The sequence below is a fragment of the Canis lupus genome, chromosome 13 (genome assembly GCF_048164855.1).
Source record: "Canis lupus baileyi chromosome 13, mCanLup2.hap1, whole genome shotgun sequence".
Taxonomy (NCBI): Eukaryota; Metazoa; Chordata; class Mammalia; order Carnivora; family Canidae; genus Canis; species Canis lupus.
Genome location: NC_132850.1, coordinates 31,702,431 through 31,720,068, shown reverse-complemented (window position 1 = coordinate 31,720,068; position 17,638 = coordinate 31,702,431). Strand labels below are relative to the sequence as shown.

Below are 17,638 nucleotides of genomic sequence, written 5' to 3'. Positions count from 1 at the left end.
ACCCTATGGCTGTGCATATAATAATACAATCTTACATGCAGTTTCAGAAACTCCATAGATTACAAGTTAAAGAAATCCTGTTATACAATTGGGCTATTCTCAGGGACTTGTGAACCGTTTGTTCTAGAAAGAAGTTCACTAATTTCCTGATTCTCTCAAATGAGTATCAGTATGTTTAAGAGATTGAATAGTAGCTGAGTTAATTTCCTGGATACAGTTCATGTGTGCAGACAGTTCATGTGTGCTAATCCATTAGTCACTATTGACTAATACGATGTCCTTCTCAGTGACACACTCTGTAGAAGTTTTATTTTTTAATTTTTTAAAAAAGATTTTATTTATTTGAGAGAGAGAGAGAGAGAGAGGGCACAAGCTGGGGGAGGGGCACAAGCTGGGGGAGGGGCAAAGGGAGAGGTAGAAGCAGACTCCCCATTCAACAGGGAGCCCGATGCAGGGCTTGATCCCAGGACACTGAGATCACAACCCAAACCAAAGGCAGATGCTTAACTGACTGAGCCACCCAGGTGCCCCTCTCTAGAGGTTTTATTTTATTTATTTATTTTTTATTATTTTTTTTTCTCTAAAGGTTTTAAAAGGTAGTTACGTGGTGCTGAATTAGGTAGAAATCTGTTGATGTCTCAGCAGAAATGTTATATCCTCTTAACATTCTTAAAAGTAATAACCCAGTTAGACGTGTAAGCCCTGACAAAGGAAAGGACGATTCTTTCCTGACCAAAGTCAGGACCAAGAGAAGCCTGTTTTATTGGTGCTCACCTATTTCCAGGGGAGGGAAACAGCCTTAAACCTGAGCACGCCTTTGGTTGTGTTGAGCTGGGAGTAGAGCCACCGCCCTACACCAGGTTCTTCTCAAGCACCTCCTTCACTCTCTACTTACCTACCATTCTCATCCCCTTCATCTGGTTAGCACCGGAAATTCTCCCGGCCTCTAGCTCCTCCTGCTCAGGATGAATTTCTAGCCAGCCAAGCTGCCTCCTTTTCCTTATTTACTAGTTTCTTTAAAATCCTGTTGCTCCCATGGAACTTCCGCTGACGAATTGGCACCTTTCTGTGACAGACTCTTAGCACTATCTAAAATGATATTATCTGTGTGCCCTTTCTAGAATGAAAACCTCATGTGGGCAGGAATCTTACCAGTCTCATTCACCACTCTGTCTCCATTACCCAGGACGATGCCTAGTGCTGACTGAGGTCTTGGCAGGTACACAGTAAATATATGAATGAATGAATGAATATCTACCCCATAAACTCCTCAAGGACACTGACAGCGTATGGCAACACAGACAGGTTTTTATTAAAGCCTAGTCCAGGGGATCCCTGGGTGGCGCAGCGGTTTGGCACCTGCCTTTGGCCCAGGGTGCGATCCTGGAGACCCGGGATCGAATCCCACATCGGGCTCCTGGTGCATGGAGCCTGCTTCTCCCTCTGCCTGTGTCTCTGCCTCTCTCTCTCTCTCTGTGACTATCATAAATAAATAAATTAATTAATTAAAAAAAATAAAGCCTAGTCCAGCCGCTAGCCTGTCAGAGCCCAGTCACATAGCCTCCTGAGAGCACTTACCACATGGTTTCCCTTCATTCTAGGGTTTGCTGTGGTTACCCAGAAGCCACACTGAACTGTGCTCTAAATCATTTAGCCAGTTGAAGAAAGTGTCTTTTCTGTCAGGTACTTAAGCAGAATGGCTGAGAGGTTTGGCTGTGGAGCCAGACTGTCTGGTTCAAATCTTCCTGGCTGTGTGACTCCGGCCGTTTACTGATCCTTAATGTGGCTGGGTACATTCACCCGTAGATTGAGGCTACCAGTAGCACCTGTTTTATAGGATTATCTGGAGGATTAAGTGAGTTGCTATAGGTAATGTATTAGGAACTATTCTAAGACATATGTACTCAGTAAATGTAGGCAGGGTAATGACAATAATGGAGTTGGTGGTATTTGACCAGTAATGTCAAAGGGTGAGTATTATTAGGCTTTGTTTTCAGTCTAGGCATTCTATTTTATTAACCATTCTTTCATCATTGCTTTCTTAAAATATAAAAATCAAATAATCTCTTAGAAATACTTTAAAAAATATTCACATTAAATGATTTCTAAAAGATAACTTACTAAGAAACAATTTGAATCCTTGTATTAGTTGCATTATTATGCAAAATTTATTTTCATGAGGATACTGAGTAGGTTTTCCTTCCCCAGGATCTGTGTAAAATGCATATTATCTATTTGAAGCATTTCTATAATACTGTCCTTCATATGTGGATCTTCCTCACATATTTTCTGTAGGAAAACATTAATAAAATATTGTGTTATTATGAAATCAAACTGACCTACCCAGCATGGAAGATTACTTTCTGGAATTTTTTAAAAAGTACCTCACATAGAACTTAATTATGCTTCTGTGCACCCTTTTTTTATATGGCAAGTCTAAATGACAGATTAAAAGTTTCTGTCAGGAAGAATTATTTTTAGGTCAGCCTTAAGAACAGGGAGGGAGGGGACGCCCAGGGTGGCTCAGCAGTTGAGCACCTCTCTTCAGCCCAGGATGTAGTCCTGGAGTCTCCAGATCAAGGCCCACATTGGGCTTCCTGCATGGAGCCTGCTTCTCCCTTTGCCTAGGTCTCTGCCTCTCATGAATTAAAAACAAAAACAAAACAAAACAGAGAGAGTAGGAGAGAAGGAAAAAAAACAAAACAAAACAAAAAACTCCTTCAATTATAACTCATATCCTTAATCGATGACCTTTATAGTCATCTGGGCATAGAGGAAAAGTACAAAGAAAATTGAAACATAATCTGCCTATGAGCTAAGTGTTTTTTGGTTTTTGTTATTGCTAAAGTATTAATAATAAAAATACTGTTCGGAATCCCTGGGTGGCGCAGCGGTTTGGCGCCTGCCTTTGGCCCAGGGCGTGATCCTGGAGACCCTGGATCGAATCCCACGTCGGGCTCCCTGTGCATGGAGCCTGCTTCTCCCTCTGCCTGTCTCTCTGCCTCTCTCTCTCTCTCTCTCTCTCTCTGTGACTATCATAAATAAAAAAAATAAAAAATAAAAAAAAATACTGTTCATAGTTTCCTAATAGTATAAAATTTTGGGGGTTTTTTTCTTGGTCTTATGTTCTTCTGTTTTTCCCCTATCACTTAGGGGAAAAAAATGAACCATAGAAAGGTTCTTAAAGCAAGAGAGTGCATAAAAACAGTAGATGAGATGTCTGAGAATTGTCTCATTTGTTTTTTTTAATGAGACATGTGGAAGGTAGATGTATCCATGAATCAGGACCTTCAATTCTGAGTAAGTGAGCTATTGACTGGATTTCCAGCCTCCTGAAGTCCAGGAAGTTACAGGCTTGGGGAATCAATTTTTTTTTTTTTTTTTTTTTTTTTTTGGTGGTAGTATTGTTTAATTTTCATCCTCAACATGTCAATCTGTTTCTTCCAAAAAGCTTCGGTACAGGGTTAGTGGGATGAGTAGTAAAGGCTCTCATAGGTTATACGGATAATACTGGAAAATGACAAAAATAGAAGAAAGAGATAAAGAATAATTAAAAAAAAAAAACAAGGTACTTGGCTTAGGAGGAATGCAGAGTTGAATTGAAGACCTAGAACAACTGCCATAAAACGAAGTCATTTAAATCAAGTAATAAAAGGAAAAAAGAAAGCTGGTTGGTCTATATAGTATATTTTGATATGGTCTGTCATTGTCATTTGTCATGCTTATTTTTAGTTAGATGGCTGTAGAATATGACTTTGCGGCCATGGTGTGGTAACTAGGGTCTCTGATGTGCACGCATGCGCGTGTGCGTGTGCGCGCGCGTGTGTGTGTGTGTGTGTGTGTAGGGAGTGTGTGTGATTGTTAGAAGCCTTTCACAAAGACAGTCTTCTTTCTTGTGCTTTCCAGATTTTCGCCTGATGGGAGGCTAATTGTATCGTGTAGTGAAGATAAAACTATTAAAATTTGGGATACCACAAATAAGCAGTGTGTTAATAACTTCTCAGATTCTGTAGGGTAAGTTCTTTCTCTCTGTGCGTTTGTATGAGTTAATTTGTTAAGGAGACATTTCTTTATTAAAATTCAAATAAAGAAATGAAGGGAAGAAAATCAGAATCTAAGACTATCTTAATCCTTTCCTCCTAGGTTTGCAAATTTTGTGGATTTTAACCCTAATGGTACATGCATAGCGTCAGCAGGTTCTGATCATACGGTAAAAATCTGGGATATAAGAGTAAACAAATTGCTCCAGCATTATCAAGGTAACAATTTCCATGACAACAAAATCCAGTTGATGCCTGGCCTCCTCCAGGAACCTCTTAAACCCACAGACTGTGCTTCTCAGTGTGGTACGGCCCTCTTAAAGAGAGTCAGGGGCTGCCTTTGAATTGACTAGAGACCAGTTAATTCAATTAACAGTGTAGCCTGAGAAGCTGGGATGGGTGTCAGAGTAGAGAGGGAGGAGGAGGAACCTTGAAAATGATGCCAGGGCTGTTAAAAATGAAGTTACAGTGAGATGTTCACAGATTGGCTCTCTGCATAATAAGAGAGATCAGGGATAGAAATTGACTCTGAATTCTGAATCAGGAGTTCTGTGAGCACAAATAGGTGTTATAATTGGTGGAGAACAACATCCTAATGTGCCTATGTATTGAAACCAGAAGAGAAATGAATTGATTTCTTGGTTTGTATTAGATTTACATTAAAATCCACATTTCCCTTTTAAAATCCACATTTCCCACATGTAGCGGACACCATGCAGAATCCTTACAATAGCTCTGGGAAGTAATTATTATTACTGCCCCCATTTTAAAGATGAGGAGATTGAGGCTTGAGGTTAAGTCCCGTGCTACAATAATGGATAGAACTAGAGTAGGGTTTTCTGTTTTCAAAGCATGTGGAAGAACAGCCTTCCGATGGCTGTGTCGTACTGCCTCCTGTTGGACGGATCGTGTCCAGGAATGAATTGTTGGACAAGCTGGGAGACTGTGCACGTCTGCAGATAGACCTCTAGGCCCTTCACCCCTGAGCCTCAAGCCCCGTTAGCTGGTTATGAGATTCCTGTTTCTGGCTAGGTCATATACCTTGTGTGAGCTGGCGGCGGTCAGCTGTTGGCTATATTATATTGGTTATGGATCTGAAGAGTTTATAGTTATGTGGTTAATAAGCTCATCTTTCCAGGACACACTTTGACTTTTTTTTTTAAGATTTTATTTATTTATTCATGAGAGACACAGAGAGAGAGAGAGGCAGAGACACAGGCAGTGGGAGAAGCAGGCTCCATGCCGGGAGCCCGACATGCGACTGGATCTCAGGTCTCCAGGATCAGGCCCTGGGCTGAAGGTGGCGCTAAACTGCTGAGCCACCCGGGCTGCCCACACTTTGACTTTTAAAGCTACTCTGTCTCATTAGCTGGAAGTTTAAGCTGTTTGATGGCAAGCTACTTACTTGTTTTAGTGCACTGTATGGAATTTTAGTGTTGCGGAGACATTGCCTTTAACAGATTATTGTTTCCGACCTAATAATGCTAATAGGGCAAAGGGACATCTTTAGAATTAAAAATTGTTCTCTGAACTTTTTGCTTTTATCTTCTATGAATCAGTTCACAGTGGTGGAGTTAATTGTGTCTCATTCCATCCTTCGGGCAACTACATCATCACTGCTTCTTCAGATGGCACACTTAAGATTCTCGATCTCTTAGAAGGAAGGCTCATATATACACTTCAAGGACATACGGTATTAACACTAAGATTTGTGCTTTTTAAATAATATATATTTTTAAAGTGTTGATCCATTTTATTATATGTCTTTATTGTTGTCCTCCCAGGTGTAGCACACATTGCCACTATCACACACACACACACACACACATACACACACACACACAGATGTTTGCTTTCAGGGCTTTGTTTTTATCCTCTGGAAGCAACTCTTAGAAATATTATTTTATTGTAGTTCTTGTCAAAATCAATGTGTATCTTTCAACAGCCATTAAATTAATCTTTCACTGCTGTCTTCCTCAGCATAGGGTAGGTTTGACTGGTCAGATGATGATGGATAAGCAGTGTCCTTCCTTGTGATACTTCTGCTTATGTGGAGGCTGCCCCAGGGCTCTGACACTGAGCCTCTCACACCCTCTCACTCACTCCTTTTCACTAATCTAATTGGTGAGTTTAGAAGGAGAAAGTCAACAAGTAGAGCCCAGTGCCTTCTGTTAGGAGACTGCCGCCAGTGTTTTTCTCTGATATTTCTTGTGGGCATGCCTGCCCTTGTCCTGTCTTGCCTGTGATGGGGTATTCAAATCTGACTCATTTTGGGATTCAGTTCTTCAGCCCATTTGCCCACAGATAAAGCCACATGTTCTCTTTACAAGCCTTTAACAGTAAGAAAGATGACATGCCTATGCATTGATTTTCAGTTGACTTAGAACCCAGTGAGGAAGAGGCTTACTATTTATGGAACCTGTTCAATCACACACACACACACACACACACACACACACACACCAGCAAATAATGCGCTACATAAAAACTTTTAAGTTTATAAACTATTCTTCCTTTCTGGGTAAATATTCAAACTTCTCTAAATTTTTTTTAGAATGCATCCTGCATCCTCTTTTTTAAAGATGTACTAGGTACTTCCTTTTAACCAAGTATAAGCTGTTTATCTCCAGAAATAGAATAGGCTTTGTGGTCTATGGGAGAAGGGATTCTTTTTGCCTTCATATATCCTGCCTGGCTTCCTGCTTTGCTTTATCATTTGTTCTGCAGCTGTGTTAGAGGGAAGCAGAAATAGACACTACCCAGCTCAGATATATATGTATCCATGGATTTAGGCTGAGTAAACAACCAATAAAAGTGATCAAGGATTAAAATATCCATGGACTAATACAGAATAATAATAATAATCAGAATAATAGGAGAAAAAGACAATATTTCAGGAGAAAAACAGTGCACACAAAGATGGAATTTTTCACAGTCTAGAGTAAAGATGTATGGTTTTCCCCCCAGATTTTTCTTATACAGATTAAGGACATTAATAACAAACAATATACTAATACTTTTGAGATGAGAAAGAATTACTCTTATCTTGACTGAAAAATTGACCTAGAGGCTATGCATCTTGTGACTTGTCCAACTCCAGAGTCATTACTTAATTTCAGGTTCTCACTACCTCTCACCTGGATAATTGCAGTAATTTCTTAACTGGCTCCAACCATTAATTCTTGCTCTAATTCATCATTCTTACAATGGTGATCTCAGTGTTCCACAATCACAGCTCTCCTCCTATCTGTGTCCTGCTGGCAAAACTTGCAGTGACTCAGTGTTGCCCACATGAGGGGAAAGAGCCCAGTGAAGCCTGTTGTGGTCAGGAAATAGTCTTTGTTCATATCACCTTATAGACTTGTCATTCAGTTTCTGCTAGTAATTTGTTGAATAAAGAGTCCAAAACCAGAAGATCTTAACAGACATAAACTGACACATGTAACAAGCTTTTCTTCAAATGAAAAGAGAGTGTATATCCATATTTTTATTAGTACTGCTTTTTAAATCTAGTATCATTTATATGTGTTTTAATAAAATTGAGTTGGTTCTTTGATCATCTTTACTCTGCCTACATTAGTTGGCAGTGACTGGATACGTTTTATCAGACTTACTGCATAAATAGTCTACATAGATTAGGATGAAAAATTTATACAGTCTTCCTGGCCATGAGAAAACAATACCAAGTGCTTTTTTTCCTTTTTTGTTTCCCTTTATTTCTTAGGGACCTGTCTTTACTGTCTCATTTTCAAAAGGTGGAGAGCTGTTTAGCTCAGGAGGTGCAGACACACAGGTTTGTAAATCTTTCAGCTCCTTCCTTGATTTGGTGAAGGTGAAGGATTCCGAGACCTTGGCTAAGATTCTTAACAACCAGCTATTTTGTATGTGTTAAGATGATTATCAATGAATTTATATTTTAATTTAATGCCAGGAAGTCTGCTGTCTCATAGCTGAAACAATGCCAGTTCTAGTACTTTCTGGACCTCAAACAGCAATTATTTCTTGTGCTCCTCTCAATGCTCAGTTACACATGTAATTTACTGAATTCCCAGTGTTGATGTGGCACTTCCATTTGAACTGTTGCCCCATCTTTTATCTCTAGGTCTTGTTTTTCAAATGTTAAGCTCCTGGAGGATGGTAAATATAAATTGTTAATGTAGCAGTATGCATTTTTTTGGGAAATGACCAAAAGTCACTCACAGGTAGGTGTATTGAATGAGGTGGACTGCCGAGCCAAGAACATGATTTTGAACTTTGAAATGGTAAGAGAGGATGTTAAAGTAATGAGTTTCTTTCTTTCTTTCTTTCTTTCTTTCTTTTTTTTTTTTTTTTTTTTGAGTTACTTTCTTAGTATGAATTTTAAATTGGACATGAAGGCAACTCAAAGTGTTAAATCTCTCCCTCCCACCCTTAAAAAACATGGTATTGGGAATAGTAGCACTGCTGTTGAAATATACATCTAGCCTTCCTGACTACTATTATGAAGAACAATCATTATGTATACTGGTTTTTTAAAAAATCAGTTTTGTTGCTTTTACATGCAAGTCAATTAAGTGCCCACTTACTAATTTTTTTATAGGTCTTATTATGGAGGACTAATTTTGATTATTTGAATTGTAAAGACATGATTAAAAGAAATCTCAAAAGGTTACATTTTGATTCATCACCACATCTTGTCGACATATACCCAAGAACACCACATCCCCATGAAGGGAAAATTGAGACTGTTGAAGTGAGTACTGTGGCATAGACATCCTACTGTTTGTAAATGTACATTTTGGGGCAATTGGTCAACTAGATGCTTAAAATTATACTTTATTATGGAAAACCTAGTTATGTCTTAAAACAATAGCACTTTGAGAGACAATTCTTTTCACTAATACAATAAGACTATAAATAATGACAGTGGGTAATTCTGCTGAAGCCTTTCAGGTTCGCTGCTTAAAGGCCTAGAAATAAAGGTTAAGTATTGTGTCAGTGATAATAGAAATGAGAAACCAAACCTTAGGCCTGTGATAATCAGGAAGCCTGAATGACTTCGTATTCTTGATGTGTTTAGGGAGCACCTGTGATGGCTGTCACAAGAACAGGACTGAAGGGAAGAATTTTTGTAACAGTTCCTAGAATGGGTATCTTAAAGCCTTTTTTATGACCAAAAAAAAAAAAAAAAGTTTCATGGACAGTAAAAAAGAAGAGATTTAGGCATTAAACCTAGTAATTGAGACCATTTTACTATTTGCCTACGTTGCCTACATATTTTCAAATATATAATTATCTATTTAGCCATAGGTTTTCGTTGACAAGTTCTCTTAGGTCCTATGGATTTAAATGTTCTACTCTGTTCAAAGGCAGAATTCATCTTTGCTGGATACTTGGCTGGTGTTTGTTTTCTTTCCATTTTGCATGATTCTTCTTAAGCCCCTTTCTCTCCCAAGAGCTGATACTGGAAATCACTATTACCTATTTATCTGAATTGTTTTTTCATCATTGACAGAACCTTGCTTTGATTTTGGAGTAGCTGTTTTGAGTTCTTAGCACTTATTCCTGAGTGGCAGTTCAGTCACCCCACACGGTTTTTTTGGTGGATCCGTACCCCCTTCCACAGTCCCTCTGTCGCCACCCAATCAGGTCTTTGATTTTGGATTCTGTTAGCCACAATGTGTATGTGTGTGTGTGTGTGTGCATTTAAGTTTTTAAAACTTTTTAAAGTTTTTTGGGGTATTTTCTAGATTTTGTTTAGTCTAACCTCATTTGGGGATTTCTGTCCTAGTTTTTTCTTGGTGGTGTTTATTTTCAATTCTTCCTTTTAATTTTTGTTCCTCCCATCCTCTGACCATCTTTCTAGTTCTTCTAAACAAAGTATTTATCATGTGCCTTATTGCTTCTTTGTGCTGTTATTGTATCAACATGATTAATGTATCTTTTTAAAAATTTCTTTGAAAGAAATAATGTAATTTGTGGCTCATCACATTTTTGTTTTGGTTTCTGCAATGATAGATGTATTTGTGGATTCCTCTGATCACATGTATAATGTATACGTGAAATATATATATATTTTTTTAAGATTTTATTTATTTATTCACGAGAGACACAGAGAAAGAGAGAGGCAGAGACATAGGCAGAGGGAGAAGCAGGCTCCATGTAGGGAGTGAAATATATTTTAACTTGAGTTCCCTTTTCTTGTTTTACCCCAGCTGGTTTTATTGACTCGTGGTGTTTTTTTATTCTAGCATTTCTGTGGTTTGGCTGGGCTTGATCATCAGCGTTGCTGCTGCCCTGTCATCCACTCAGCCACCTTTCCAGAGTGGTGGTGGGGTAGAGCTGCAGGCTCAGCCCAGGTCCCCTGACTCCTAATTCAGTGATATTTCCATGACACCACACTACCCCCACATTAGAGACCTAAGCCTTTTTCTGTGTGATTAACTGTCATCCCCAGCCCACTTAAGAGTGCTAGACTTTCTTTAAAATGTCAACAAGTTGTCCGAGAAGCTCTGCTCTGACAGAGCAGCCAGAAAGCAGTAAAAACAGCTAGGTTGCTTTGTTTGGTAGGTCGAGATGACCCAGGCCATGCAAAGTCACTCTCAACCATGATTTTCTCAGGTACACTTGAAAAATCTATTAAAATCCAACTTTTCATCCTAGAATCAGCGTTCAGTTATATTATACAGAATGTTGAGCATTATGATGGAATTGTGTTTGTGGCCTTAAGAATGTCAGCCTCTGTGTGGCTGGTTTAAATTACCTGTAAAGCACTCACAGATGCTTAAATTAAGTGCCCAGTATGACATGTATTTGTTAAAACATCTTCAGATCATGTGATGTTAAAATGCCAGAGAAATGAAGTGATAGGATGCTGCATATGAACAGCTGTTTGCCTCCCCCCCACCCCTTTTTTTCTTGAAAGCTCTTATATAGTCAAGCAAGGGTGTAAAGTTTTCTAGACAGAGGACTTCTTTAATATTAGAAGTAAATGTTAAATATCAAAAAATTTTAAAGGCTACAGGTTAATGTCCAAGCACCCCTCATAGAACCAAAAGACTAGTAATTTGAAAATATTACTTAGAATGAAAGAGGATGAATGAGAATAGAAGTTGTACTACTACTATGTCCAGTTAAGATTAGTACATTTTATTTTGAACTACTATGTTTGGTGGATTAATTTTTTTCAAAGGTTCAGGCAAGGTCAATTTATATATGATAAGCTACTTTGGAAATATTTGAAAATTAGAAAGAAAATTTTTTTGAGGTCTGAATTCATGATTAATAGTATAATGATCTAGTTGATTTCCCTAATCTTTTTATCGTAACCACGAGTATTCCATTTCTGAGTTTGAAGCAACATAGTACTTCTATTATTCATATATATATATATTCATATATATATTCATATATTGTATTTTCTGTGAGGTTCATTTGAGTGGCATAATCTCAATCTTTTGGGTGAAATTGTTTGGCCTTTTGCAAAAAACTTCCTATATGCCATTGTTAGGTGCTTTGTTTGTTTGAAGGTGGGGAACCTGCAGTCTTGGACCTTGGGTTCCAGCTGAATAAATATGTAAATTACTAATTCTTTTTTTTTTTAATTTATGATAGTCACACACACACAGAGAGGCAGAGACATAGGCAGAGGGAGAAGCAGGCTCCATGCACTGGGAGCCCGACGTGGGATTCGATCCTGGGTCCCCAGGATCGCGCCCTGGGCCAAAGGCAGGCGCCAAACCGCTGCGCCACCCAGGGATCCCTGTAAATTACTAATTCTTACATGGATAGAGAGAGTGATAACGGATTGCTTTTTAGAACAGATGAGAGGGGAGGCCACATGAAAGAAGGCGCGAAGTATCCAATCCTAACTCCAGCTGTGTGAAATAGATCCCTCCTGTGTCCTTTCCACTGATCTAACTGCAGATCCTTTGTAGCACTTCTGGCCTAGGCACTCCATCTTTTAAAAAAATATATTAAGTAATCTCTATACCCAACGTGGGGCTCAAACCTACTACAACCCTGAGATCAAGAGTTGCACGTTCTACCGACTGAGCCAGCCAGGTGTCCCCTAGGCACTCCATCTTAATTAAAAATGTGAGAACAGCTTCTTTCTTTTTTTGGTGGGAAAGAAGTCCAGTTTTAAAACAAGGTATCGTAACTCTGACCATGCTGTGCTATGGCACATGATTAATTCATGCTGTCTTTATCTTCTTCAGACTGGCATGGGCTGAATTGCACCTCCAGATAAAACTAAACATTCATTCTAAAAGGGTAATTTCATATGTAAATGTAATATGTACTTCTCTACAAATCTTGTATTTTATTTCTAGCTATGGCATATGTTCATATTGTTTTGGAGCTCAATAAGTGTTCTTCAGAGATTATGTAATAATACCAGTAATAATAATAATAACATTACAGACAAAGTTATTCTAATTAGCTTATATAAATTGTCATTAAATGTTCCTTAAAAACTCAATGAAGTACTATTTTTATTCCTTGAGGAATCGAGGCACATGTAAGTTAAAACTTAAAGTTAGTAAGTGGCAGTGCTAGAATTTCAGTGCAGGCACTCTGGTTCCATTTTGTGCTTTTAACCATTTTGATGTAATGCTTCAAAATAATCAAAATTGAATTTAATCTGTTAATAGTATCTATGAGCAGGAGGACATTGTACTAGCTTTAGAGTATGCAACAAAGAACAAAACAGGTGTATTCCTTGCCCTTCAGAATTTGTTAGTAGCAGTCTTTGTGCTCATGGACTCCTCAGTGAGGGGTACACAGAGCCTCAGGATGGGATGGTGCACGTGAGGCTTCTCTCCTGCACAGAGGCCTCAGTGATATATCCTGGTTCAGTGATGGAGAGAACTCAGTCCCTCAGTAGAGTCCTGCTCTATTTCAAGATGAGTGTAGTTAGGACACAGTTCTTCCCTTTAAGAAGGACAGAGTGCTGTTAATATTCCTGGAGGTTAGCTAGCAAAGAACCTAACTGGAAGCATCACTCCCTCCACATATTTTCTTTTGGAGAAGACTGTAAAGTGTTACCAGTAAGACTGTCCTGCTCCATTTAACATATGTGGCAGCAACTTATTAGTTACATTAAGAATTTTCCAACTCATAGAAGCTTACGGATTCTCTGTGAGAGATGCTGTTTCCACGGGATTTAGATTTTTTTGAGAAGTTCCAATTTCAGATGGTAAAACCCGATTGTATTTTTCCTAGAAAAATGATTTTATGTCTACACTAGGTGGCAGCAGATAAATGAGAATGAAAGTCTACAAGCAATCTCTGGGCAGCTAGGCTAAGATTGGAAGCAAAGTGATTCATCGTCAGGCTTCTTATCTTGGCCTCCAGCGGGGACTCAGAGCTGCTAAGAGGAGGCTGTGTTTTCTGCTGTCTGGAGCAGCCAGGAAGAAACAAAGGTGCTGGCAGGCTGAGCCGAGAGGCCCTCATCCTCATCCTGCTAACCCCTTTTCTGGGGTGTGGGCACTCCTGGGCACACACCTCTACACACAAGTGGCTGGATAATTATAAAAACCTCTTAATGTTTCCAGAACTCCAGCTGTACCCATCAAACATGATAAGTGCTCTTAGAATCATTCTGCTCTCCTCACAGGCTCTGCCCTTATCAGCTCGGTCCTGGACTGTTGCAGTGGGGTTCTCGCTGTTCCCTGACTTATCCTTGGTTCTCTGCATGCCTTTGTCAGATTCATCTTGCTTAAGCACATTGCAGGCTCCAGCTCTTCGGTGCCTTTCCAAATTCCTTCAGCCTGCACAATTTGCCCCTTGCCAGGCCCCTTGCCTCTCTCACTACTACCCAATGCAAAAGTATCCTGTGGGCATTCTGCCTCTGTGCTCAGGAATGCTCTTCACCTCATCTCTGTCTCTGGTTTTGTTTTCTAAACCTATTTTTCAAGGATCCATCTTAATTAAGCCTTTCCTATGTTTCCTCCATGGGAAACACTTTCTTCTTTGAGGTTCTTGCATACTCATTGCTGGTACCATACATTTGATACAGTCAAACTCCGGACTCCTCAGTGAGGTGGGTACACAGAGCCTCATGATGGGATGGTGCACGTGAGGCTTCTCTCCTGCGCTGAGGCCTCAGTGATATATCCTGGTTCAGTGATGGAGAGAACTCAGTCCCTCAATAGAGTCCCGCTCTATTTCAAGATGAGTGTAGTTACGACACAGTTCTTCCCTTTAAGAAGGACAGAGTGCTGTTAATATTCCTGGAGGTTAGCTAGCAAAGAACCTAACTAGAAGCCTCACTCCCTCCACATGTTTTCTAAGTGCCCAATCAACACTTTCTTCTTTGAGGTTCTTGCATACTCATTGCTGGTACCATACATTTGATACAAAGTTCTGTCTTTGTTGCCCTTTGTTAACTAATTTATATTCACAATCTTTAGTAAGTATTTGATGATGATGTGATTTTTAATTTTTTTCTTTGATCTTGAATTCTGAAGTAACCTCCATCAGAAGTAACTGCCAACCTAGCTAATTATTCCCTTGCTTTCTTTCTTTCTTAAATATGTGTTTTAATCTATAATTAGATATCATGTAGTTTTAGATGGTTTTAAGCTTTATACAAAAGAAATCATACTCAGTGTATTTCTCTATAAACTGCTTTTTCACTTAAAAGTAAAATCCTGTGGGGCACCTGGGTGGCTCAGTCAGGTAAGCATCTGCCTTCGGCTCAGGTCATGACCTCAGGGTCTTGAGATCGAGCCCCACATCGGACTTCCCACTCAGTGAGGACTCTGCTCCTCCCTCTCCCTCTGTCCCTCCCCTCCCCCTCCCCCCCCCCCCCCGCTCATGTGTGCGCACTATCTCTCTCTCTCTCTTTCTCTCTCTCATATAAATAAAATAAAATCTTAAAAAATTAAAATCCTGAGAGTCACACGTATGGATTCTGAATTTGCACAACCATATATTGTACATAGTTGTATTTCATTTATTTTCACTGCTGTATAGGATTCTAGTGAATGTACCAGAGTAGTAATTACCAGGACTTATGTGTTTTTTCTACTATTGATAAACATGAAGGGATTTGGGGTTGTGTTTTTGTTGTTGTTTTTTACCATTATAAACAGTGCTGCTATAATAAACGAGGCTGGCATTATTGAGCTTTCTCATTTTTGGAGTCTAATATTTTGCTTTAATCTGGTCTAATTACTAATGCTTTTGAAAATCTTTCTATATGCTGGTCAACTGTTAGGATTTCTCTTAGATAAGTTTTCTTTCTTAGGATCACTGTCTTTCACATTGATTTGTAGGTGTGTAAGGAAACCTACTTTTTCAGTTTTAGACATTATAATCTATCTCCTTTTCCATGATCTGATTATTTACTTTGTGGTGTCCATTATTAAACAAATATTCTAGTTTTGATGTAATCAAATGCATCAGGTTTTTTAAAGTGCAGTGTTGTTATTTTTTTGCCTTATGGTTTTTGCTTTTGTGGCTCTTTTAAGATGTCCTTCTTGACCGCATGTCACAAGGGTATTCTTTGTGTTTACCTTATAGTCTATACCTTGCTAGTTTTAACATAATATTTAGGTTTTATAATTTATCTGCTGTCCACTTTGGTATGTCATAGTGAGCCAGTTTTCTCAACTAGGATCATCCTTTCTCTATTGATTTGTTGTGATATTTTTCTTTTGTATTTATTTCCCATGTATATAGGGCCCTGTTTCTAAGCTGTTTATGGTATAGCTTTCTATCTAACTAAGTCTTTTAAAATATCTTTCACATTAATTTTATTATTTTTCCCATAAGGTCTTACACATCTTTGTATGTTTATTCTGATGTATTTAAATTTTAATGTACTATAAATGACGTCTTTTTATTCTTTTTTTTTTTAATTTATTATTGCTTTTAAAGTAAGCTCTATACCCAGTATGGGGCTTGAACTCACCATCCCAAGATCAAGACTCACATACTCTACTGACTGAGCCAGCCAGGTGCCCTGCAAATGATGTCTTTTAAAAATTTACATTTTCTGTGTGTTGAAGTACAGACATGCATTTGATTTTGTGTGTGAATTTTGGATCTTGTGAATTCTCTTATTGGTTCTAATGATTTAGCAGTGGATTCTCTTGAATTTCTCCATAGATAATTACATATGAATGACAGTTTTCTTCTGTTCCAATTCTTACATCTTAATATCTTTTATTTCCTTTTCTTGTTTTAATGAACTGGCTAGGACTTTTTCTGCATCTTTTGAGGTGGGTCATTTTATTTTATTTTAAAAATCCCTTCATAGAGGTGAACTATATTGATTTTCTAATGAAAGAATAACTTTTTAATCCTGGGATAAATTCAACTTGGTCATAACAATCTTTTCTTATATGTTGATAGATTTAATAGGCTAATATTATGTTTAAAATTTTTGCATCCATGTTAATGAATATAGGAATATATTTTAGCTTTAGTACACATGATCTTAAAAGGCCGAGAAGTGATATCTTTTAGCTTTAGAATGTATTAGAAAATACCCTCTAGGTTGTTACAAATAGCATCCCATTTCTTATGGTAGAAAAAACTAATGTTAACCTTTCTTATATATATACACAGATTAATCCAAAGCTTGAGGTAATCGATTTGCAGACTGCTTCTCCCCCTGTTGTGGACATCCTGTCTTTTGATTCTACCACAGTAAGTTTTCTTTGACATTTAAGTGGCATCTGATTACTTGGCAAAATCAATTTTCCTTAAAAAAATGTGTGGGAGAGGAGATAAAAAGTGGGCCAACTAGCCTAACATTTTAGCATTAAAAAACCTCATACATAAAGTCATACTTAGAGTGTGTCTAAATAGCCACGAGGGGGAGCAGCACCGATTTTCAGAAAAACCGTTCCTTTGATCACCTTAAGCTTCGTCTACATCCCTACTGTAGCGTTCCCTAATAAACGTACCATCCAGGTGACATTTCACTGTGTTGTCGCAGAACAGATTTTCTTCACTGTTAATTGCCTTTCAGAGATGCTAAACTCACTTCTGGTGTTTTCTCCAGTGAAGCTATTAAAAAAAGTAATCATTTCCCTTCATTTATCCCTCTTGATGGATTATCCAGAGATTAAGTATTTCTAGCATTTGCAATTTTGTTTATAAAACCATATGTCTGTAATTTATTTACTCAGTGTAAAGTCAAAGATTTCAATTTGAGTCTGTTAGACTTTGCAAGACAGATCATTGCTGTCATCAAATCCTGCTAGTCAATGCAAAACTGGTCATAAGAATGAATGGGAGGAATGGCGTGCATGGTCTTTGGTCACACTACTGTGATGGTGTCAGTGTAGTTAAATATTTTGGAGAAATTATTAATGTGTGGCCAAGAAAGAAAACAAAAATGCTTGACATTATGACATTACACCCTTTCCAGCAGATCTCAAGAATAGTATTTTTGTAGAGGAATTCTGTAGAGGGCCTAGTCCATGTTGAACCTATCCTGTACCAGAAAGAAATATACTTATTAAAGGGTTCTTTCACTGCTAATCTCAGGCAGAGAAGACCTACATCACTCATGAGACGTTTCAGCAATCACCCAGGTCTGGTGGGGCTGGTAATCAGCAGGCTGATTGTCAAAGGGAAATAAGTCCAGTAATTGGTGGTGA

General features: G+C 38.4%; 1 protein-coding gene across 8 annotated transcripts in view; it reads left to right on the top strand.

Annotated features, from left to right (window-relative positions):
* POC1B (POC1 centriolar protein B) overlaps nt 1-17,638 on the top strand; it is a 94,596-nt gene that overhangs the window by 38,382 nt on the left and 38,576 nt on the right. For 6 of the 8 annotated variants that reach the window (XM_072773020.1, XM_072773019.1, XM_072773023.1 and 3 more), the window contains 6 exons: nt 3,907-4,014; nt 4,144-4,259; nt 5,600-5,733; nt 7,765-7,833; nt 8,620-8,772; nt 16,599-16,679. In XM_072773020.1, coding sequence (XP_072629121.1) covers nt 3,907-4,014; nt 4,144-4,259; nt 5,600-5,733; nt 7,765-7,833; nt 8,620-8,772; nt 16,599-16,679 — 661 coding nt within the window. Of the gene's footprint in view, nt 1-3,906; nt 4,015-4,143; nt 4,260-5,599; nt 5,734-7,764; nt 7,834-8,619; nt 8,773-16,227; nt 16,250-16,598; nt 16,680-17,638 lie in introns of all 8 variants that reach the window. The other 2 variants (XR_012005778.1, XM_072773022.1) reach the window with 2 other exon arrangements.